The sequence below is a fragment of the Neolamprologus multifasciatus genome, chromosome 3 (assembly GCF_963576455.1).
Source record: "Neolamprologus multifasciatus chromosome 3, fNeoMul1.2, whole genome shotgun sequence".
In the NCBI taxonomy this organism is placed as follows: domain Eukaryota; kingdom Metazoa; phylum Chordata; class Actinopteri; order Cichliformes; family Cichlidae; genus Neolamprologus; species Neolamprologus multifasciatus.
The window spans coordinates 14,173,671-14,196,992 of record NC_140441.1 but is presented as its reverse complement, the minus strand read 5'-3'; the positions used below and the strand labels follow the sequence as shown (position 1 = coordinate 14,196,992).

The 23,322-nt window shown below is 41.0% G+C and overlaps 1 protein-coding gene across 1 annotated transcript in view; it reads right to left on the bottom strand.

The window, feature by feature from the left end:
* Positions 1-2,037: 2,037 nt before the first annotated feature.
* LOC146521730 (B-cell scaffold protein with ankyrin repeats-like) overlaps positions 2,038-23,322 on the bottom strand; it is a 29,496-nt gene continuing 8,211 nt past the window's right edge. Inside the window, exons 7-16 of the mRNA XM_085149274.1 lie at positions 22,814-23,010; positions 15,339-15,402; positions 14,856-15,077; positions 13,119-13,178; positions 11,348-11,535; positions 6,267-6,330; positions 6,081-6,110; positions 5,757-5,836; positions 5,559-5,611; positions 2,038-5,402 (exon numbers count right to left, since the gene is read on the bottom strand). Coding sequence (XP_085005400.1) covers positions 5,579-5,611; positions 5,757-5,836; positions 6,081-6,110; positions 6,267-6,330; positions 11,348-11,535; positions 13,119-13,178; positions 14,856-15,077; positions 15,339-15,402; positions 22,814-23,010 — 938 coding nt within the window. The 3' untranslated portion in view covers positions 2,038-5,402; positions 5,559-5,578. The remainder of the gene's footprint in view (positions 5,403-5,558; positions 5,612-5,756; positions 5,837-6,080; positions 6,111-6,266; positions 6,331-11,347; positions 11,536-13,118; positions 13,179-14,855; positions 15,078-15,338; positions 15,403-22,813; positions 23,011-23,322) is intronic.

The window sequence follows — 23,322 nt, the reverse complement described above, 5'->3', positions numbered from 1 at the left end:
CGTGTACCAAACCCAGTGTTACTCAGAGGGTGTAACAGTCTGTCACAAACGTTAAAAGTTAGGCACTGAAATAATCTTTTATAAGGGAAACATACAAATATAAAGTGCTGTAATTAAAAATGAATTCATTACTCAATAAACTCAATTATGCAAAACCATAAATTAATATTGCTCATCTCAATATACAACATAAACGAATGAGACCAAAAATAAATCCAAAGCTATTAAATAAGGTTAGTTGTGAAGCCTCGAACTGTTTTCACTATCGCCGTCGTCAAGCCAGAGGCACGTCTGACCGAGGAGCTATTGAAGGCTGTAATTTGCAAAATAAGCATCTAGTTGGATTAAATGAGACTTGGAACTGATATTTTACTGCATAAATTTATGAGGAACCTACTGAGGTCAAAGATCAAGGGAAACAGGGGCTGTTTTTTTATGGCCTAGACAAAAGGGACTTCTTTTTGCCACCGGTTGGCAATCAGAAAGAATGCAGGTTCAAGGCTCTCCTCTTTAGGCTTCACTTTTCCAGCATCTGCACACTTTTAAAAGAATTATACATGTGGAATTGGCACAGATGGCATCATGGAGGGAAAAAAGCAAACAAAACACCATTTCTCTGCACAGCAACTCTGTCTACCGTGGACACAATTCACGCAGAATCTACCTCCAAATCATCATTTTATTACAGTCCAGTGATTTATTCTGGTACGTTTAAATGATAAAAAATTAACGTTCATCACATTTTAGAGCGCAGAGATTCATAATCAGTAAGATAAAACTAATAAATTCAGATTATTTCCTGCTGTCTGTTTTGACTGTTTGATCCCTAGAGGTGTAGTTTTGAATTCAGCATATTTGTGAAGGGGCTGAGGTAGAAACCAAATGATGATTTTTCCTTAAATAAACAGTCTGTAATCAAGTTTCCTGAGCTCTAAATCTAAACAAACAATAAAGAGGAAACATTTAATTTGATTTCTGTCAAGTAAATCTACCAAAAGCGAAACCCTAAAATTATCCTGTTATTGCCTTAATGCTTCACTATCCTTCAGCTGGGCCTAATGCCTCTTAAACAAACAGACCTTGCTCAGGCTTTTCAGTGTTTGTAAGGACTTGTCAGAATAGATGTACCCTGCTGTGGCTGCTGCTCTTTTCCCCCCACAGCCTGCGAGGACTGAACAGAGCTCTACTGTGCCTCGGCGGACATTGAAATTCCCCCGACGTTTGTACAGTGAATTCCATTTCCGTGCCTTTTGATTCATACTTCTTTTTTCCTCCTCCTTTCCTCCTGTGAAGTACCTTTTTGTCCCCTGTTTGAACTTGGGTGAAGAATTCATCTGCAAGTGGAGGTTGGAGGTCAGACAAAATGGGCGAACTGAATGACTTAAGGAGCGACGGAAAGGGAAAAATATGAGGAATGGTGGCATGCATTGACAATGAATAAGATTAAATAAGGTCTGCAAGTGATGGCTTCCTCTGTTAATGCGATTAGTGGAAGTGGGCTGTTTATATAAGCGTTAATGGGAATTCAGTTGAAAGAAGTAATGGTGATGAATATCCAAAGTTCAACCAATCCGACCTATGAAGAAGAAGGAGCTCAGAAACCTTTTACGCTTTAAAAACATTGTTTTATTATTAATGTTCTTCTTTATTAGCAGTAACACGTGCTCACAAGAGTGATGGCAGCTGGTTCGCGACACAAACTCATCTAACTGGAAGCTAAAAAAAAGAAAGTCAGCATGAACTCCTGGATTGGACGCTTTGTTTTGCTCCTGTGCCATACACTCTAGCTGCTCAGCTTTTTCTTTATAATCAATGCTGTCCACATTTACTGTTGAGGTCAGCTCTGAGCAGCTTGTTCTCATCACAGTGAGGTTCATCTATAACTATATGCGGTTTGTGGATTAGGGGATGAAAGAATGCCACTGACTGTGAAATTGCCTGATTTTTATCGGGGATGTTGGTGAGCAGCTGTGCACAATCCTCTGCCCTAATCTCGGGGCTGGAGAGGGGACTGGGCAAGGAGGGGAGGTGTTTGTGTGTGTCCCTGCATGTGTGTGTGTGTGTGTGTAAGAGAGAGAGTGTTGCGTGCATGCCAATGTTGGAAAGGTTCTGAATGGTTGTGTTTATGCATGATCCTTCAGAAGGCTAGTTATCCCTGATAAGTTATCCCAGTGTTGTCCCAAAATCGGTGGTGCTACAGGGATGCAAGATTCAGTAGATGACTGTGGCGACAGCTTGGCTTTTTCTGTTTCAGTTGGTAAAGGCCAATAAAAAGATATGTCATAATAATATTATTGATGCATTGACTGTATAATCCTGTCTCTCCACTATCTAACCAAGTCTAGTCCTGGAATAAGGATAGAGAGGAAATCTAATTAAAGTTCATGTTGCATAATAGTGAATCCATAAAACGGTATTCTGTCTACAAAGTTTTATATTAAATTAAATCCAGTTTGACTTAGCACTGAGTCACAACAACAGTCACCTCAAGACACTTTATATTGTAAGGTAAAGATCCTACGGTAATACAGAGAAAACACAGACAACCCCCTCTGAGCAGGCATGTGGTGACATTGGGAAAGAAAAATTTCCTTTCAACATGAAGAAACGTCCGGAAGAACCAGGTTCTACAACTTCCTGCCCACCTATTTGAGCAGACAATTTGCATGGGGCATTTGAATGTCACTAAACTCTGTGGTGTTGTGCTCAGTTTACTGTTTTAGCTCTTTTGAAACAACGCTCAGATATGCAAAAGGCCCAGCAGCAACTGCGAGGCAGACAATTAGCAACTCAGTCATGGAGCATGGAACAACTACAAAGCGGGATATTTTCCTTAGTACGAGCCAAAATGTTCCTCTCACCCATAGCCTCCTGACTTTACGGCAGTAAAGATATTCACAGGTGAAAAAAAAGAGTATGAATGTCTGTTTTTAATTTTCCTCTTAATGACAGCTAGGTGATTTATTTTTATAGTTAATAATTAAATTTAGGCTTACTGTTAGGCATTACATAGCAAGTGGAAGCTGCTAACTGTTTGCTAATTACTCTGCTAGTTACTGAACTGGACCTCTTTACAGTTTTTGTGGTGCTGGTGCCTTCTGGACCATTTTTAATGGAGTTAGCTAAGAAATAGCGTAGTTTGCCATGTGGCACAGCCCATTCAAAAAGTCCATACTCTATTTTTGGTAAGTGGAGCTCTAGTATATTACTGAGCTACTTAGCCTTGCTAGCCAAACTTGCTAGCATTAGCGGAAAACTTTACACCATCTTTTCTAAACATTGTCACTTCTGGCAAGTTTGCCATTATGTTAAATTTGAGTTTTTAAATCAGACTTTACAAAGCAATGTGCGATGCTATAGTATCTTTTATTTAGCCTAGTCTATGATTTATACATAGAGTGGTTGAAAATATATCCTAAAAAACCCCCCAAAATAAAGTGCATTACCATTTAGTACTATTTGAAATGTAATTAGTTTTTTATTGTATATTTATGGATTTTTTTTAACAATTGAATTTTACCATTTATGGAAATTCCCATAAACTTCTGCAAAAAGTAGACAATGTACTAGCAAAAAATTTGGAGGTCTTTTTACACGTTTTGTGGATTTATTGTTTAAATGTCTATACTTTTACTAAAATTTGCACAGCACAGTAGTATAGCTCTTTGGAAGTCATGTTCATACATATACATTTATGCAATTAAATGTTTTAGAGATTTCAAATGTTTATAGTAAAATACACATTTGGTAAAAAAAAAACAAAAAACAAAAACTACAACTCACAATTGTATGAAGTGTGACCACTTTTTGTGACCAAAAAGAAACAAAGTTACAGAATAGAGAAATACAGAAAGTGTCATTTTGGTCAGTTAAATAACATATACGATCAATGCAGGAAGTGTGTGTGTAGATTTATGTTTCAGAAACATCACAAGAATTTCTTTTTTCAAAGTGGATGCAGGGTACAGGGTTTGTCAGTCTTTGATCGTGTGTTTGATGTATTGCTGCCCACATATAGAAGCATGCTTTGTGTGGGCAACGCATGACACTGAAGTTCCCTATCTCCTTGTCTCTCTGACTAGGGAATTATTCCATGTGGTGGCGCTCAGAAATTTGCATACACAATGATTTGAGGCCTATCTCGGTGGCCGTGCCCGATGCACGGCCTGAAATAAACGCAGCAGGTGACAGGCAAACATATGCCTCGAATGCCATGGGGTCCCGAAGCCGGATCATCTCCAAAGGCTAACTGGCAGGTCTAAGTAGAGACGGCATTAATACATATTATTCACAAAGAGCATGATTGAACAGAAAAATGTGCCCGGCGTGTACCCAGCTGCTTTGTTGGCACACAGCTCAGCCTCTGCCTGGGTTTCAAGACTGAGCTTGGATTTAGCCATGCATTCACTGAATTCCCCATGCAGCTCTTATTCATTCATTCAAGCACAGGCAGGGCTATACCAACAAACTGGTGTCTGTGAGTGTGAGAAAGAGTGTGCTCATATGTGCCAGTTCCTGAATGGGTGTGTAAATCACAGCAAATTTAGATTTTTGACAAGTACGTACCGTAAATATTTGCTGTTCACAAAGGTGATTGACGTGATTTAAAAGCGCCGTTCTAAGAGGGCATTTATTAAATTTGTAAAACACAGAGATGGCTGCATTGTGGCAGCTAAACAAAATGATTTTCCCGGCAACATCAAGCCTTCTTTTACCCTAACATGCCTAATATTTCTGCTCTTCACAGTAAGCCGGCTTACAGCTTTCATTTTCTTTCCTTCAGATTCATATTGACATTTCTTGGCTGACGCGAAGATCGAACACATGCTTCGTGTTTGCAGCCACAGCAAGACGTAATTAATTGATGTGCTCATCTTCTGATTACATACATCAACATGTATGGATACATTTTTCCAAAGCTTGCCACCCAGTCAATAGGAGGTCACAGGTGCATCTGTACTTACAGATGTCTTCAGACTGTGGGTGCGATGGCCATATCTAGAGATATGACGCCCTCTAGAGGGAAACATTTGGAGGTTTTACAGGCTGAGACTTGCTGGCGTGAGCGCTGCCTTTCTCTAGAGAAGAAGCTCATAAAAATGAGAAACACACAATTTCCTCACTAATTATTAAAATTGTGGTTGAGTTGAAACATTTACAATTGTGAGCGAATTGCTGCAAATTCAGTAACAAAAACCTGTTAGAAGCTTTTTAATCTACAAAATTACAGGAATACTAACATCTAAGTTTTCACAAAGCAAAACTATATGATGCTGAAAACCTGTCATTGTATTGTATATTACATATAATTATTCAAACTAATGCACTGATACAAGTTATCCTATAAGAGGAGGGTTAAGCTGGATGTGGACTGTGTAACATCCTTTTTACTTCTTATTTCTCTGAAAGAGAAAACAAAGAAACAAAGGTGTTTATGTATTACAACAGATCACAGCAGCTATAAGTCATAATTGAACAGAATATAAATAGTGTCTTTGGAGCCAAACAGAAAATAGGAGTCTGGCTTAAATAATCAAAGAAGTGGATTTCATACTCACAATCGATATAGGACTTGCATTCACCGTTTTTCGGATTTTCGGAAAAAAGCCGTCTGCAAAAGAATTAGGTGAATTGCTGCATTATTATATTTGCTCACTGGGACGTCAGTGTACAGTATTTTTTTTTTTGTTTCAAGCAGAATAATCAACAGATGTGATTAAATGATATATTAATGCAGCTGAGCCAAGTAAACGTACCTGCTGTGCTTTAAGCGGCTTGCTGTAAAAATCAGACTCTGCTGGTTGGTTTCCTCTTTGACTTCCATTCACCGCAACACCTGAGGGAGAAATTATCCAATATGCACTGCTGAACAGAGAATCATTCGGTAAAAGAAAATAAAGGACTCTCATTTAGCGCTGGTGAAACTCACTAGATCAAAACACAAGGCACTGGGGATTTGATTAAATAACACTTCCCGGAGGATTAATTCCCCAGCACTGCGACTGGAGCTCGAGAAACTACAAAGGCATGCAAACACTGGTTTCCTCTGCACGCGCCGAGATAAGTTTTTAAAGACTTACTTTCTGTGTGATGAACGATGTTGATTTTATCTGTAGGGAGAGAAGACTTTTTAAGCCATTTACAGTATACAGTTTAATACACTCATTTGTACCGGGGTTATTTATTCCATATACTTAATATTTTAAAGAAAACCAAAAAGTCTCTGCGATGACAGCACAGTTTAGCCCACATATGAGAATATTTACCATAGACGCTGTCGTCTGCCTCTCTGTTGTTTATGATAGTGGCTCTCAGATGGCTCAGCTTCTGCTGTAGAGACAAAGATCAATGCTTCAGTATTAGACTGACTGTACAGAAGGCATCCAGGTCTTTATACATTCTGAGATTTCCATGATGGATCCGTGTTATGTTTACACTGGCTAAGACAAAGAAAAGAGCGCGTTTCGCAGACTCATCATAAATCTTTCGGCGCTTTCGTGGAGGTCCAGTGGAAAACATACTGCAAATATAGTCCAAGTATGCAACAACAGAGCAGAACAAAAGGGTGGAGGTAGTTTTACTCACGATATTAGTCCGCAGACCAATAAATCTGCTCTCTGTACTGCGCTGCATTTCGGAGAACAATATACTTTTAACTGTTGATGATGTTGATGTTAAGGTGATACCTCGATCATTTATCACTAAGTCTGTTATAAGATGTGAAAAGTAGTAAGAGTTAGTGCTGAAATGCCCGGATGAAAGCTCCTTATATCAAATATTGAAAATTTGTGTAGCAGAACTGGTGACTCTTTAGTCGGACTTTGATACAGTGTGATTTCTGTCGCTGCACTGATTCTTCTCCTCGAGTCTTACATTTTTGCAAGTATTGTGACTTGACTTCAGTGTTAGGCGGGAAACAAATTCCTTGAGCTTCTACAAAGGCGTCCACCGCTGTTTTACAACCTCATAAGCTGTCTGTGTAACGCGCACCGTAGACCAGACCTTATAACTTGCCTCAACAGGAAAAGCACAGGTGTTACTAATAACATTAAAAATGTGTCTCAAAAATGAGACGGTGAGCCAACAAAACCAGGACCCTGAAATAAAAGCAGGTACATGGAATTAGCGCATCATCTGTTTTATTATTTCCTACTCTGATGTGCCAGAAAGTATTAGGCGAAAAAGGCAGATGGAGCCCGAGCACTTCATTGTAAATTAACATTTATATTAACTGGAGCCTGATGAAATTTACAGTACTGTGCGAAAGTCTCAAACCACCCTTCATGTCTTTATATTTTGCAATTTATTCAAAAATCTGAAAACATAACTGGAAAGTGTATAAGGAGTTTGTGCAATTCTAACGAGCTCGAAAGTGAGTATTTGGCAAGACCACCTTTATTTTCCTGCACACACACAACTCTCTGAGGCAAGCTGTCTTGCCAATAATCCTTTATTTATCCAGGTAAAAATCTCATTGAGATTCAAATCTAATTTCCAAGAGAGACCTGGCATCATGGCAGCAAAAAGTCAAAACACAAACACTTGTAATTTCTTTAAGGAACATATAAGGGTTAAGTAGTCATCAGGAATAGTTCTCCAGGTTTCTTGAAGGACATTCAAAGCTCTTCTTTGGATGTTTTCTGCCTTTTGTTCTGTTCTCTGTCAAGATGATCCCACACTGCTTCAGTAATGTTGAGGTCTGGATTCTGGTGAGGCCAATACATGACTGATTATGTTCCATTATTTGTGTTTTCCTTTATCCAGTTATGCTTTTACTTTATTATCAGGGCGTTTGGGATCACTGTCATGCTAAAAAAAAATTAAGCCCTTTTCTATCAGACACTTTTCAGGTTGAATTGTATGGTGGATCAAAATCGGGTACTTTTCTTTGTTCATAATTCCACCAATTTTGACAAGATCTACAACACCACTGGCTGAAATGCAGACCAAAGCCTTGACAGAGCCTCCACCCTGTTTTACAGATGGCTGTAGACTCTCACAGTTTGGATTCATTACTCTATAAGACGTCTTGCCACTGATTTTAAGTCCAAATTGGCATACCATCTCTTCCTGTTTCCCTTCCTTAAATAAAACTTCTTGACAGCTACCCTTCCACTGAAACCATTAGATGGAAGGTCCAGATGCATCTCATGTCCTGTGTTAGGTCTTTGGTGGATTATTTTTTTCTATTTCTTAAGGACTTGACTTTCTGTACTGCTCACTTTCTGTAGATAGGTTTTTTTGTAGGCCTGTCACTTCTTCTTTTTCCACCACTTCTCCAGTTTTTTGAAGTGTTTTATGGACGGATGGCACATCAAGCCAAGGCTTGCCAAGATTACGGCTAAAACCTCTTTGGGAATCACCTTGTTGGTGGAAAACTACATTCCTTTCCTACCTTGGTGTGCTAGTGTTGCACAGTTACCTGATAATGAACAGATACACCTTCCCATCATTCCCCTATCTGGAACTTAACAGCAAGTAACTTGTGTTGTGCTTCAAATCCTTCACTACAGCCGTTACAGTATTTTGAGTGCACAAATTTCCCATTATTATTTATGAATTTATAAAGAATGCCAAAAAATTCGAGGTAAAAATACCCCTTAAAACTGGACTGTGGAACTATTAAAAACTGCTCTCCCACTATTGGGCCAACATTCAGAAGTATACCTATTGGCTGACTGATCCTCAGGCTTCTTGGTGTTGCCTTGAGGCTCAATCATGTTTCTCTTCCTCACTCCCAGCACTATTATTTTCATCCCTTCCTGTTTCCCTGTTACAATTCACAGACAACCCTGTTCTAATTGGGTCTCTAAAAATATGGTATCACTTCAATTCAGTCTCTGCTTCTGCTCTGACCCCAATCTGCAACAACCACCTTTTCCCCCCGTCCCTGGTGGACTCCTCCTTCCGTATATGGGCAAGAAAAGGTATCAAATGTTTTTATGACTTCTTCAAAGATAACATTTTTCTCAGCTTTAGTGACCTTTGTTCTTTGTATGATTTGCCCTCGTATCATTTGTTCCGCTACTTTCAAATGAGACACCGTGCATCTTCTACACTGTAAAAAACATATTCCGTAGAAAAACGGAAAATGTCCTGGTAATTTTCTGCCAGTACATTTTCTGTTTTTTTACGGAAGTTTGACGGACTTTTCTGTAAATGACAAAACGGAAAATTCTGTAGATTTACAGTATACTCTGTACTATTTACGGACATTTCCTTCAGCTATAAAACGGAAAATTCCGTTTATTCACAGTATATTTTCTGTATCATTAATTGATATTTTCCGTTAATAGAAAAATTGAAATTTCTGTTTATATTACTATTTCCAAGCACTTCTTTCCACTGTAACTCATTAAATATAGCTCTTTATATCCTTAAACATACATTTCTATGCAATTACAACCTAGTACACCATGTACTCAAAAATTCATAAATTAAAACTTAAATTAATTTGTGCTTCGTACACAACAACATTGCTACAATTAATGTTAAATATTCTTTCATTCTCCTTAACTCAAACACTATACTAAAATATAACGACAGCATCCATCTTGTCATAAAACAACTAAACAGCTGATACATGAACAAAATAACTCACAAGTTTTCAAAAAGAACTTTTCAGGTTCTTTTTCCCACAATGCATTGCAGTAGTTGAGAAATACAGAAAAATACCTGTAAATGACTAATACGGAAAATTCCTTCACGTTTATACAGTAGATTGTACTGGATTTTTACGGATTTTTTTTACAGTGTATCTTGCCAGAGTTTCCAAGTCAGCTTCTCAAGCCTTGGTGGGAAGACTTATTCCAGTTGAAGCCTCACAGTAAGGCTCTAATATCACAAATAGATACTTTAATTATGGCATTGGGAACAGTTGGGAACAGGAACTGGGTCTTCAGTTTGTTGAAGGTTACTGGGACAAAGTAATTGACAGAATTCATTCTTCAGCCTCATGTGCAACACTCTCCCTTATTCAGTTTAAGACGGTATACAGATTACACTTCTCAAGATCTAGACTATCTAAAATATACCCCAGCATACCTGACCTGTGCAACAGACGCAACACCTCCCCCTGTGATTTAACTCATATGTTTTTTGCCTGCCCGTCACTTCAATTATACTGGACTTTTTACTTTGAAGTGCTCTCTCATGTTTTGAGCATTACTCTCAAACCATGTCCACTAGTTGCCATTTTTGGTGTTTCCGAGGACGCCACCCTGAACCTTAGTCGTAAGCAACTGGATATTATCGCTTTCACGTCACTGCTGGCACGGCGTCGAATTTTGCAGTGTTGGAAAGCTCCTCACCCTCCAGCCTGATCACGTTGGCTGGAAGATGTTATGTTCTTTTTAAAAATGGAGAAAATAAAATTTAGACTCAGAGGAAATGTTAATAAGTTCTCACAGATGTGGCAGCCTTTTATCATTTACTTTAACTCATTGAAAACACTTACAACAGGCTAAACATTTGTACCATGGGGTTCCCTTTTGTTATGGTTTTGGGAGGGAGTTGATTTTTTAATTATTTTTTTGTTTGTTTGTTTTTTTGTTGTTGTTTTCCGTGCGTGGGTTGTTGTTTTTTGTTTTTCTTCCTTTTTTTCCTTTTTTTCCTTTTTTTTTCTCTTTCTTTTTTCTGTTTTATTGTTATCATCTGAATTTTAATGGCCTAATCTGTTTTGATATATGTCTTTATATCGGTTGGTACTTGCAGTATTGGGCCTGATATGTCAAATTACATGTGCAAAACTTTATAAATAAAGAGGGGAAGAAAAAAAACTGCTCTCCCTCTCTCTACCGCTGCCTTCTTGGTTAACAACATCAGGCGCCAATGCAGGGTAGATTTGACAGACTTATTTTTTAAGGCACAACAGCTAAAACCACCCAGGTCATGTGATATGTGCTGTTTGGTGTTTGAAGAATGTGTGCGTAGAGGCTCCTCGAGTTGCAGGTGTTGACGAAATAGAGTAGCTACAGGGAAAAAACGACAGCCAGATATTGTAAACATCATTTCTGCTACTTTGTGGTGCGTAACAATACTAGAAAACAGTACCATGTCAAAATTTACATGCTGCTGAAAATAAGAAATCCTTCCCTAATCCAGAGGGGCCATATTTTTGGCCCCTCTGGATTCCTGTACAATTCATAACAGAACACTTCTTTCTTTTTTCTGGCCTACAGAGATCTTTAAAACCCGAGGGACTGTTTTCTTTATTATGTCACATGGTTCCCCAGATGCATACCACACTTGCCTGATTATTCAGTATTTGTATTGTATTGTGTGTGGACCTGCTTGCTTCTTTCAGATCCCTTCATGTGAGTTCGGTCAGAGCGTGCAGCGATCCTACCTGCTGCTTGGCATCCAAGTCTTTCTGAACGTGCTGCCAGTCGCTGAAGAGCACGAGAGCCTCGTCCACAGTAAGCGAGCCTGCCTTCACCTGCTGCTGGAACTCAATGAGCTGCTGAAGCCCGTCTATCTGGTTTGGCACAAAGGTGTCGTAGGTGGTAGAGACGCTGCCTTCTCGCCCGCGTGCTGCTGTAAACGACAAGCCCATAAAAACAGGAAAGTTTCAACATGTTTACTGCTGTAGATTCTAAAATAATCATAATGTAATCCTAAAATATCCACCCATAAATTAAATAGCTGATTTCTAGTTGGGAGAAGATAGAAGGAAGAAAAGCCCGAGTGTAATACCAAAGCAGCTGGTATCCATAGTCGGGTAATGTGAGTTCGCTCAGCACATCTGTGATGTCTGTGAGTCACCGAGATTGTAAGTAATTTTCGTGGCGAGTGTGATGATCTGTGGACGTGTCATTCAGTGTCACTAATGGAACAGCGAGGCAGACAAATGGCTTCATCTCTCTGTAGGTGCTCACTATTGCAGTTCATCCTTTTTTTTAAACTTCTTGGCATGTGGCTTTGCTTAAATCATTTTATTGCCTTTTTTACTGCGCGTGTACCCATTACACTGCTGCTTTAATTACTGCCTTCCCCGTGCTGATTACTAGAATATTAATCAGCTTAACAGAACACTACAAATTATTTCATAGCGTCTCCATTAACTTATATCATCCAGCAGGTAATTTTAATAGACAAAAAATCACAACAAAAAATCAGAGGAAAGTATTTATTAAAAAAAATGATTGGCACAGTCTAATCTAAAGTGACGATATCAGTCGTAGCCAAAGAGGGAAATACAAGCAACAGTTTAAAGACATCGCAAGCATGAAAAAAAGCATTAACTGCTTATTCTAGCTGCAGGGCTTGTTTGTTTCAAAGTTAATGAACTGCGACTGTCTGTCCCAAACAAAGCAAAGAGTAAAGCGGCAAAACATATCAAAGCTACTTGCATTAGTATGCAGGCGACTGCTTAGTCAAGCCTGAGAATAAAACCCTGATATATCTTCAGGATTATCTCAGCATGGAGACTGCAGATTTTTAACAGAAAGTCTGCATCACTGAGGGCATGAAGTTGGAAAGATGCAGATGTTTGGATAGCTTGGATTTAAAGCAGCACACAGGCAGAAATAAGGGAACGCTATCGGAAGAATGTCTTCATGCAGCAGTAGTTCATGGAGTTCTAGCTCTAGTTCAGGGGTCCGCAACCTGGCTCGCGCGCCCTTCAGCTGTGGCTCGTGTGAGCTTTGAACAAAAAAATATTGCAAACTATACGAAACAATAGGAAAAAAGATTACATCTGTTATCCATCTGGCTGTGTAGCGGCTAAAGTGGCTCTTTTGATGTTGAAGGTTGCCGACCTCTGGTCCAGTTTATACACACATATCCCAGAAGCCACTTTGTTGGTCCGCTTGTTCAACTGTTCATTAGTGCAACTAATGTAAGAGTCCAGCCCAGTACTGACAGGGTGTACCTAATAAAGTGTATGCATTTAAATGATACCAACTGAAGGGCAAATTGTATATGATGAAACAGGATTAGCGCTGCTTTTTGTAAATGATCACATACGACTGGTTAGCACTGGTTTCCTAGTGATGTTACATAAGCTACAAATATTCAAGTAAAGTCCACGTACCTTAAATATTGTACTAAATGACTGTTGTACACATTGATCACATGTTACTTAGTGCTCTTATTACTATATATTACTCAACACCTACCTTGTTTAGAGGGAAGTGAGTACAGATCTCCATCGCCTGGTGTTTTCTTCCTCTGGAACACTGTTGATGCACAACAGTTTTATGTAACATTGTGCTAATAATGTGGTAAATGTCTCTGTAATTTTCCACTAATTATCTTATTAGATAATACTACTAGAATGATGAAAACCAGATCTGAATCTTAAATTTTTTTCTAATTTGTGCCTGCATTTTAACTGTCCTGCCACACGATGGAGCCATGATCTTATTTCAAAGCACCCTGCTTGTGGCTTGTTTGTAGCTTAGTTAAAATAAACCCACCCAGCACTGTTTCAGAAATGACAAACGTAGTGACATCTGAATATATGTTTAAAAATCTCAAAATAAAAAATGCAGGCTCTTGGCTCTTTGCAAAGAGACACAGTTGAGCTCTGAATTGAGTTAGACACTGTGAATGATGCTTTTGGTTTCCTGTCAGCGCTCTGAATGAAAGACTACACTGTTTTAGCTGTCAGAGGCGGGGGAGCTGCGGCCGTGTGACCGACGCTGGATTTCAAATTCAGCATCCACACCCTGGAAGATAATCCCAGCCTCTGACTCCGTCCTCTGTGACAGCATCTCCTCTTTTCCACTTCACGCTCAAACACGACCTCTCTTTCCTGTCTCGCTCATAATACAAGCCCGGCTTTGTGGCTTCATTCGGCCTCGGCGTGTCCATGTATGTTGCATGTGCAGAACTGCCTGCCCATGGGATTGGATTTCATTCACGTTTTCAGTCTCACTGAGCCCGAGACGTCGCTGCTAACAAAAAGAAGACTCCTCAGTGTTTCCACTTGTGCCGTGTTCTCCAATAACTGGCTCGTCGCCTAATCCTCCACCGAGCCTCATCTCTGCCTTCACATCTTTGACTGCGGTGGTGGGAGTTAGGGGCAAAATGTGATCCTTGTGTGGTTTGAAGCTCCTCTGTCTCAATAGATGGAAACCTCAAAATCCCTCTCCTTTCTCTTGTGCGCTCTGGGGACAAGGACGATGGAAAACATGTGTAATGACTTATTCTGGCTGACTTGGCCTTGATCTGGCTAAGATTGGTTGCAGATGGCAGCCCGGTAGTTCCCTCTCTATTTCTGAGAGGATGGTTGGGGTGCAGAGAACTCAGTGGTGCACTCAATTCTTTGTTTTGCTTCGTAAATCCCACCGGGAACGGGGTCGGCTCAGTAGATACAAGCAAGCTCACTAAAGAAAAAAAAAGGGGGGCTATTTACTGAGCCGCTCTAATTAGTTTCGTCCATTTGAATGCACGTGAATGCGAGAGGCGGGCGTAATATTGTCTGCGGTAATAATTAATTGCGTCCCCGCGTGTTCATTTTTGCATTTGCGAGACGGAAAAAAGAGAAGCCACAGCTGTTTTAATGATTTATAAGCCTTGATAATACCAGTCACTTTTGGATGTTTCATCTTCATGAAATATTCACACAGCTGTAATTGAACAGTTAGGGACTGCGGGCTCTCAACGCAGGCAAATGAGTCTTTCTCCAGACTCACTCGTGTTTGTTTTGTGACAGGGAGCGACTATGTTCTTGCGGTTTCTGATATCAAAACAAACTGCATGACAAAGCAAGCCCTCTTTTCTCTCTGCAGCGCTCTGCTGATGATGCACATTCCAGGCCCTTCCTCCCCCCATCCTGCATAACTCAGAACCAGAATCATCACTATTGTAGCTGTCTGAATGAGTGGTGCAAGAAAAGAGTCTCAAGTTACCTTGAGTGATGTAAGGGGTTTTGCTGTCCACCAACTGGGTGCCTTCAGGCCGGGGCGTGGGTGCTGGTGGGCGGTTGGCAATGACCACTGCTTTTGCTTTAGCTGAATTCAGGATGGTGTCGTATTCACCATTCACCCCCAGCGGTGCGTAGAGATCTTCATCCTCCCCCTCTTTTTCCTCCACCTGTTGCGGTTTCTGTGTGTCTGTGATGGAAAGATTCCCTGACACACAGAGTGTTTACTGCACTAAAGCCTCAGAATCATAATGGATGCTGCACATACCGGTGTATTTGTTTTTGTTTTTTTTGTTGGCCACTTGTTATTTCACAGCTGATCAGAAGCAATGCTACACGATGTCCCCATCATTGAGGGGAAACGAAATGAAAGGAAACACAGCGTAATCATATGCCGGGGGGCATAAAACAATTCCATTACTGGCTTTCCTTCTGCCCTCCCTCCACTTCCCATCAGTTGCTCACTCACCTGCACTGCACATCATTTCGTACACGCTGGTATCGTCATTGTCCCCGCCTGAGCCAGACATATTCTGCAACAACAACAGAACACCAAAATGCATTTCTTGCACCCGTCCAGGAGGCCACTTTAAAGGATATTTGTCTTGCATTGTGATACAGTGCAGCAAAATGTGGATTACTCCTTAGCTCGCTCTCCCTACTTTGCCCGCCGGCTCTTTTTCTCACCTGCGCTCTTAGGCTTAGAAATTGAAAGCTCAGAGCACAGCTGACTCTCCACACACCACCACAGGCTGATATCGTCTTCAGTGCACTGATTTGATATTCAGCATTTCATGTCAGCTGTGACAAATGTCCAGATTATTAATCGAGCTTTCTCACCGCATCTGTTAGGACTTGTGGAAAAGCAATTTCAGGGGGCTATAATGTGAATTACAGAGGTGTGCTTGTTACCCCGCCTGCTGGCTAACAGAAATCCGTTTTCTCTCTGACAACAAAAGCTGCAGCAGACTAGGCCTCTTCGCTAATAGCACGCTGAGGGACAGACAGGGGTATGATCAGGGTAATTATGAAATCAGACTATCTTCCCTTTTCAGTCTAAACATATCATTTAGTGAACAATTCAAGACCCCTTTGCTCCGTATCAGACCGCATCTATAATTAGGATGAGAAACAGATAATGATTTGCTGCCATATTTCAACTTCTGATAGAGACGCACATTCTGATATGGCTAACAGAAAAAAAACAGACAGTACCACTACATTTTTAAATAAAAAAAGCTTTTACTGTATTGTAGCTTTTGCATCGAAAGAGTGAATATCTATTGATTACAGCTGACCCCGCTGCCGCTTTACGAGGATACATTTTGAATGCAGCAATGTAAATCTGCAGAATGCATGAGATACAGCTCATTTGGATCAAAACATCCACCATATAACCCGCCCTGCTGCGTGTGCCGTTCCCAAGCAACACAGCAAATCATGACTCAATTAGAATATTGCACTGTTCCGAGTACTGCAAATTACACATTGGCTGCCATGAATGCATTACTTAACAGTAGAGGTTCATAACAAGCCCAACAGGTGGAAGGGACGGGTTAATTACCACCACTCGATCATTGAATTTTAATAGTCAGATGCTGTGCCGAAGCACAGTGTGGTATTTTCAGGGGTAGTTCTGGACCGAGGAGGGGTATTTGTTTACTAACCACAAATGCTAAATCATTTTAAAGACGCTTGAAACTGCAGAAGCCCCACTCATTCCAGACAAATTCAATATTATCCGCCGCAGTCCAGACAGTATACATCTAACATGGGATAAGGGCCGTAAATCTGCCTTTAACGGCTGAAATGGCCAATTCACAAGCTTGCTCTTCACTCGGCTCTCAGCTTTAGCATGCTCGCTATCTTTTTGCATACTGGTGTCAGCATGGGAGTGTTTGATGTGTGGCAGATTGCAAAGTGTAAAACTGAACATCACACAAGTGCTGTGCAGTTAAAAATCTGTCCAACTTGTTGTTTTTTTTGGCCTAGAACAGCTAGTTGAGCTGGCGAATAAATACTTCACACTTCTGTAAAGCTAATTTTGCTCAGGAATGTGTTACCTTCGCACTTTTCTTTTCACACAAAGCCAACCATGTATTATTGAAGGCTAACACAGCAAGCATAAATCAGTTGTGCTCACATCAATCTGCTGTCAGTGGCAATGCTAAGATGTCGGTTACACGTTTACCATAGTTGACCTATTCTTATATTAAATAACAAACAACTGGGAATAATGAAGGGTTTTTTTTTAAACCAGCATTTTACTGTAAAGGAAATGCCTACTTTGATATATCGATAATTTATCCTTCTTTAAAGGTGACTTGATGCTAAGTGACTGCCCCAAAACTAACTTAAGCTAGCACTAGCTTATGCTAACGAAAGTGTGTATCAGACAGATACTAATAGTGACATTTTCTAATGGCTCATCGTATGTGTTACTTTGTCCTAAATGAGGCTATTAATTATTTGTTCATTGATTTCCATGGCACTCGCACGGCATACAGTTAGCATCTCAGTGTATACCTGAAACGCCGCTAAACGAATGTGTAAAGCTGCACGTGGGTGTTCGGATGAACTCGTTTTCTGTTAGTTAGAAGACATGTGGACTAAGGAGCAGTGAGAAGAAGAGACTATGCAAAGTAAAAGCTTGACTAGAGTTGTAATATTCACTGAAAACATTATACAACATTAACACTTTAGAACTTTTATGTTACTATCAACATAAGTTGACTGTAACATAAGCATTATTGTACAAAAACCCATCCATTCATTTATTTTCTTCCACTTACCCAATTCAGGGTTGTGGCGATTCACACTCACAGCTATGGGCAATTTAGAATCACCAGCCCAACAGGTGGAAGCCCAATTAACCTAACCCCACTAACTTCCTGTTTTTGGACTGCGGGAGGAAGCCAGAGTACCCGGAGAGAACCCACACACACACACGGAGAACGTGCAAACTCCACACAGAAAGACCTAGGCCACATGGTGGATTCAAACTCAGGACGTTCTTGCTGTGAGGCAAGAGTGATAACCACCAAACCACATTAATTTAACCAAATATACCCCATATCATAAATACAGTTTGAGTAAGTTTGAATTTAGTTGGGATTTCACTGTGTAGAGATCTGTGTTTCCACAGACGTGCATTAGAAAGGTGCTTCAATGGATAGCCACTGCCCTATCTACGCATATATGTCTCTATTAATATTTACCATACTATGCTGAATAGCATCGTCATGCCAACATTTGCTAATTAGAAACAAAGTCGAGAGATTCATCATGTAGGACTGTGAGATCAACCAACAACAGCCTAATCTATTTCACTATTGAACGATGTACGAATTCAGGGGATTCCTAAATTCAGGCTTCAGGCTTCTTCAACCTCTTAATATCTGCAAAAGCTTTTGATGGAGCTCCATCCAGTAGCTGATATATTTCAAGTGTTTCTAAACCAGCTATGCTAGTCTGGAGGAATAAGTGCTTGGTGAAATTCAATGGATATGCAACATATAGTCTGGTAATGAGTGCTAAAACAGCGTTTTACTTGAGGAATATACAAATGTTAAGCAAATCTCTGGAGCTGACGCATATTACTGTGCAGTTACTAATAAACCAAACACCTTATGCAAAATATGGTCAGTTGATATAACAAATCTCACGGCCAGAGTCTAGGACGTCACCTAATTTGGATTTTGTGAATTTGAATAGGTGGATACACGAACAACACATAAAACGTTCTTTGTAGCCTTCGGGTGGGGAAGTTGCTAGCTGATTTGTATTTATCGAGTTGTGCTCTGCACTCAAAGCGCACACAGTGAAATCTTGCAGCATGAGCACAGAGTCCATCGAAATGCCAAGTGACACTCAGCCAGATTTGTGACCCAGTTCTGAAATATTAAATAAGGAATATGCTGGCTTGTGTAAGTAATTGAGTGAGCACATTGCAGTCTGAGGACATAAACATTGTTGATACCAGCGGAGCATTTTCTATATTTGTATTCTAGTTATGCTCCCCCTGAATAATTCAGCTTTCCCCTCTGGAGCAGTTCACAGCTAATTAACAAAGAAGTGTGGTGCCGGGGCAGACTAGTGGATCTGACGCAGGCCCTGTGAGTGATTCGGCCCGTCTATGAAGCAGGGGGCCAATCCATCTAGGATTTATTGACAGTGTGCTGCTACGCTGACACCCAAATCACTGATGCATCATGGGTTGATTAATTGGAGGTGGTGGGGGGAAACGCTGCAGATGATTTAATGAACCGAGGACAAAAAAAAAAAAGGAACAAAACCCACAACACAATCATGGCTCTCATAATTTCTCCTCCAGGCCACATGCAAGCACAGTATGTGTTGTTTTTAGCTGTCGAGATGAATACCCTCCAATAAAAACTGCCAAGAAATAACACTTTCGTCTGCGTGCTGTATCTGATGTCTGTTAGCTTTTTGACAGACCTCCGTATGACTCGACCGCTCCTCTGTCAGTTCCGCTCCAACGACTTATTGTACGCTCACAGCGAGCACCCGCTAGACCGCTCTGATCGAACCTCGCTCACTCTGCACTCACTCTCAATTAGCAGCGTTGCCAGGGGGATAAATACATTTGCAACAGCTGTTGGAGTGCCAAGGCTTTCTATAGGTTAGCCGGAGGCATTAATAAAGCAAAAATGTTTTCGGCATCATAAGGAAAGATGAGGGGAAATTGACATTTTCTGACTGAGCATTAAGTCGCAGTATGTCTGAAACAACCTGATTGTAATTTGTCTGATTGGCTGCCGTAGCTTTTACTTTTTCCTCTGTTTCTTTTTTTCTTTGTCTTCTGTGCCTCCCTGTCTGTCTCTTACCTCCTCTTTTATTTTGAAGTATATTTTCCATGTTGTTGTTCTTTTGTTTGGTATATCTGTGCTTCATTCCTCTTCCCCACAGAGTGTATTTAGTTTGTGCTGTCACATGAAGCTGGTTATCTGTTTGATAAGCTAACCCAGAATTTATCGATCTAGCTATGAGTGTGTTCACATAAAAAGGGGTTGACATCTGACCAGTCACAAACGGATAAGGATCTCTGGAACATAACCTGTTCTGGAGCAGGTGATGTCTGCAATCTCTTAAGAGGTTAACAATATGAAAACACACAGTTAGCCCTGAAGCTACCTGAATAAGCCCAAACCTTTGCTCATCATCTTCTCTTAAGCTGATTTTATTTTTATTCCTTTTGTGGGGATTTTTGTGTTTTTCAATTCAGTTTTATTTTTTACAGCGCAACAACAGTTGCCTCAAGGTACTTTATATTGTAAGGTGGACCTATATATAATAATACATATGGAGAAAAACCCAACAATCATATGATCCACCATGAGCAAGCACTTTGGCGACAGCGGAAAGGAAAAACTCCCTTTTAACAGGAAGAAACCTCCAGCAGAGCCAGGCTCAGGGAGGGGCGGGGCCATCTGCTGTGACCGCTTGAGATGAGAGAAGGAAGACAGGATGAAATACATGCTGTTGAACGTCCTGTCTCCTTCCCCTCACCCGCAGTGCTGCCCTTAACTAATCCTGGTTCTGTTCAACTTCCTGTTAAAATTGAAAATTTCCAACTCAGCTGCCCGGGTTTCAATCTTGGCTGCCTGGGCTTCCACCTCAGCTGCTCAGGCCTCCACCTCAGCTGCCTGGGCCTCCACCTCAGCTGCTCGGACCTCCATCTCAGCTGCTCGGACCTCCACCTCAGCTGCCTGGGCTTCCACCTCAGCTGCTCAGGCCTCCACCTCAGCTGCCTGGGCTTCCACCTCAGCTGCTCGGACCTCCACCTCAGCTGCCTGGGCTGCCACCTCAGCTGCTCGGGCCTCCACCTCGGCTGCCTGGGCCTACATCTCAGCTGCCTGGGCTTCCACCTCAGCTGCCTGGGCTTCCACCTCGGCTGCCTTGGCCCCCAACGCGGCTGCCTGGGCCCCCATCTCAGCTGCCTGGGCCCCCACCTGCTGTACCCAAACTACAGTCTCCGGTAAAGGGTTTCTCATCATTAAATGCTCATAGCATTGTCAACAAAAGGACAAGAAATCCTGCTATTAAAAGTTACAGAGGAACAAAGATCTGCAAGACATTTAATCAGACTAAAGTAATCTGGGACACTAAAAATAGACCAAAGGGGCTTAGAAAACACCCAACCCTCATTACATCCATTGCAGTTTGGCTTTCGGGCACATCATCCTTTCCACTGTTACCAAGTGCTTGCTCAAAGGTTGTTGTTTTTTGATTGCTGGGATTTTCTCTGTATTATTGTGGGGTCTTTACCTTTACTATACAAAGGGCTTGTTGTGATTTGGCGCTATATATCCATAAATGTGGATGTTTCTATTCAGGTTTTGAGGTGTCTCTCTCTGAAACACTATTTGTTTACATAGGAATGAATGAGTGTACATCTGTGGACATTTGTGGAAAACATACTTATCCTTACGGATACAAAATAACACTTTTATGTATAATAACTTTTGTTTGCATTGTAGCAAAACCTTTTGTTGTGATTATTTGCTTTTCTTCAGTGAGGTTAACAGCTAGCTAGAGTGAACATGTGCGGGTTTTTCATTTCATATTTTGTGGGGGGAAAAAAAGATGAAAAAAGCCAAATGTTAATCTTTCAGCTTTAGAGCTTTAGGTAGGAAGATTTGGTAACCTCACTTAACCTCTTAAGCCCCAACGCCCCCTGATACGGGGGCAAAAGGCAGGAGATCAGTTAGGCTTGGGGCTTAAGAGGTTAAGAAGCTTGTGGGTCATGAGCAATCAAACCTTGCTCAAAATTGATGTTCGACTGCCTCACAACAGTGTACCAAAGATATACCGCTCCGGCTAAAATACACTGAAATGTGTAATATTTCAGTGTAATATTTGCATTACACACTGGAAAAAAAGGACCTGCTGACCTTTCTGTAACACTGGGTGCGTGATGTGTGTTTTTGATTTGTCTTTTGGTCTTGTTTTGTTTTTAAATATATATATAAATAATGTCCTCAAGGCCTAATGAAATTAGTATCGGAAAGAACATTGTGATCCTACAGGTTTATCAAATAAAGTGAGGTAGGTGCACGCAAGGAATCTATTAAATCTGGACTACCTCTAATTAGCGCGTGAGAGGCTAACCTGCGGCTCAGGCGCGAGTGCGTCTGCACGGCGAAGTGGAAGCTTGAGCGGGAAGATGATCTCCGCATTAACATGACAAAATGGCAGCTGTTACACAAGGGCATTTTTAACATCAGCGGCCGCATTAATTGTCTGAATGTATGCAGACGACCTGTGCTGGGAGCCATTGTGCACGCACGAACAAACACCGTCTTTCTAATCTCTGTGGGGGTGTTCCATTAGGAACCTCACAGGCAAGATATATTGAAGATGGGAGGAGGGAGCCCACCATCCATGTGCTAACTGAGTCATGATCTGGATATAAAGACGCAAGTTAGGAGGGAGTGTGTTCGCCCCTCCTCACTTTCAATCCTTCCTATTCTCTCCATTCCTTTCATTATTGATAAGGGACCAGTCACTTATTGTCCTGCTGCCGTACTCATTTCAGTAAGAGCATTCCTAAGTGCTGCACTGCTTACCCCGGCTTTTAGATCTCAAGAACAAACGTCTATCTTGCTATTTTCCTCAACTGTCAGCAAGTAACTGGAATTCAGCTTACCTAAAATGACATCCAAGCAGCTCTGTAACAATGATTAATGGATTCACAGCTTTTTATTAAACTTAGAAATCACCGAGCCGGAAAGCTGCAATCAGATATTGTGATTTTTCTAATAATGTCTTATGAGTGTCTTGCATCTATGAAAGGTTAATAAGCCAGAAACATGATCTAACTTGTTGCAAGGATCAATTCCACATGGAATAAAAGTCAATATGAGCCCAGAAGATGAAACACACACAGCGAGAGTGAAAGAAGTCTTATAAGGACGTAGTTACCAGCATCTCTTTCAGTATGACGTGAACCTCTGTGTGGCCGTGACTCGCGGCAATCTGAACGGGAGTCTGTCCGTGACGATTGGCCGTGCGGAGTGTTCTCACAGCACCCGGACACTGCAGGAGGAGGCTGGAGACATTTCTGAAGCCGTACCGAGCGGCAAAGTGGAGGAGCGAGGGCACCTCTGCACGGTGGAGCTCTGCGGGGGATGTTTGAGAGTTTAGGTCTTGGAAAGTAATCTCCATCCGTTACATTAAGGCTGAAATTGAAAATGAGTTGCTGTATCACGTAATAGCAGCAGATACCTCTGCCTTGTGATTACTTGACGGCGATCTAATGTGGGTAATCTAACACATCCAGGAGCGTCAAAGAAAGACAGCTTGGAGGTACTTATTGACCTGTTTGTCATGGCAACATTTCCCTGTGCCCTTTTCAACAGAGTTAAGAATCAATCTCAGTGGCTGATGAAGCCATCAATCTGCCACATAATGAGCCAAGTAATAATGGATAC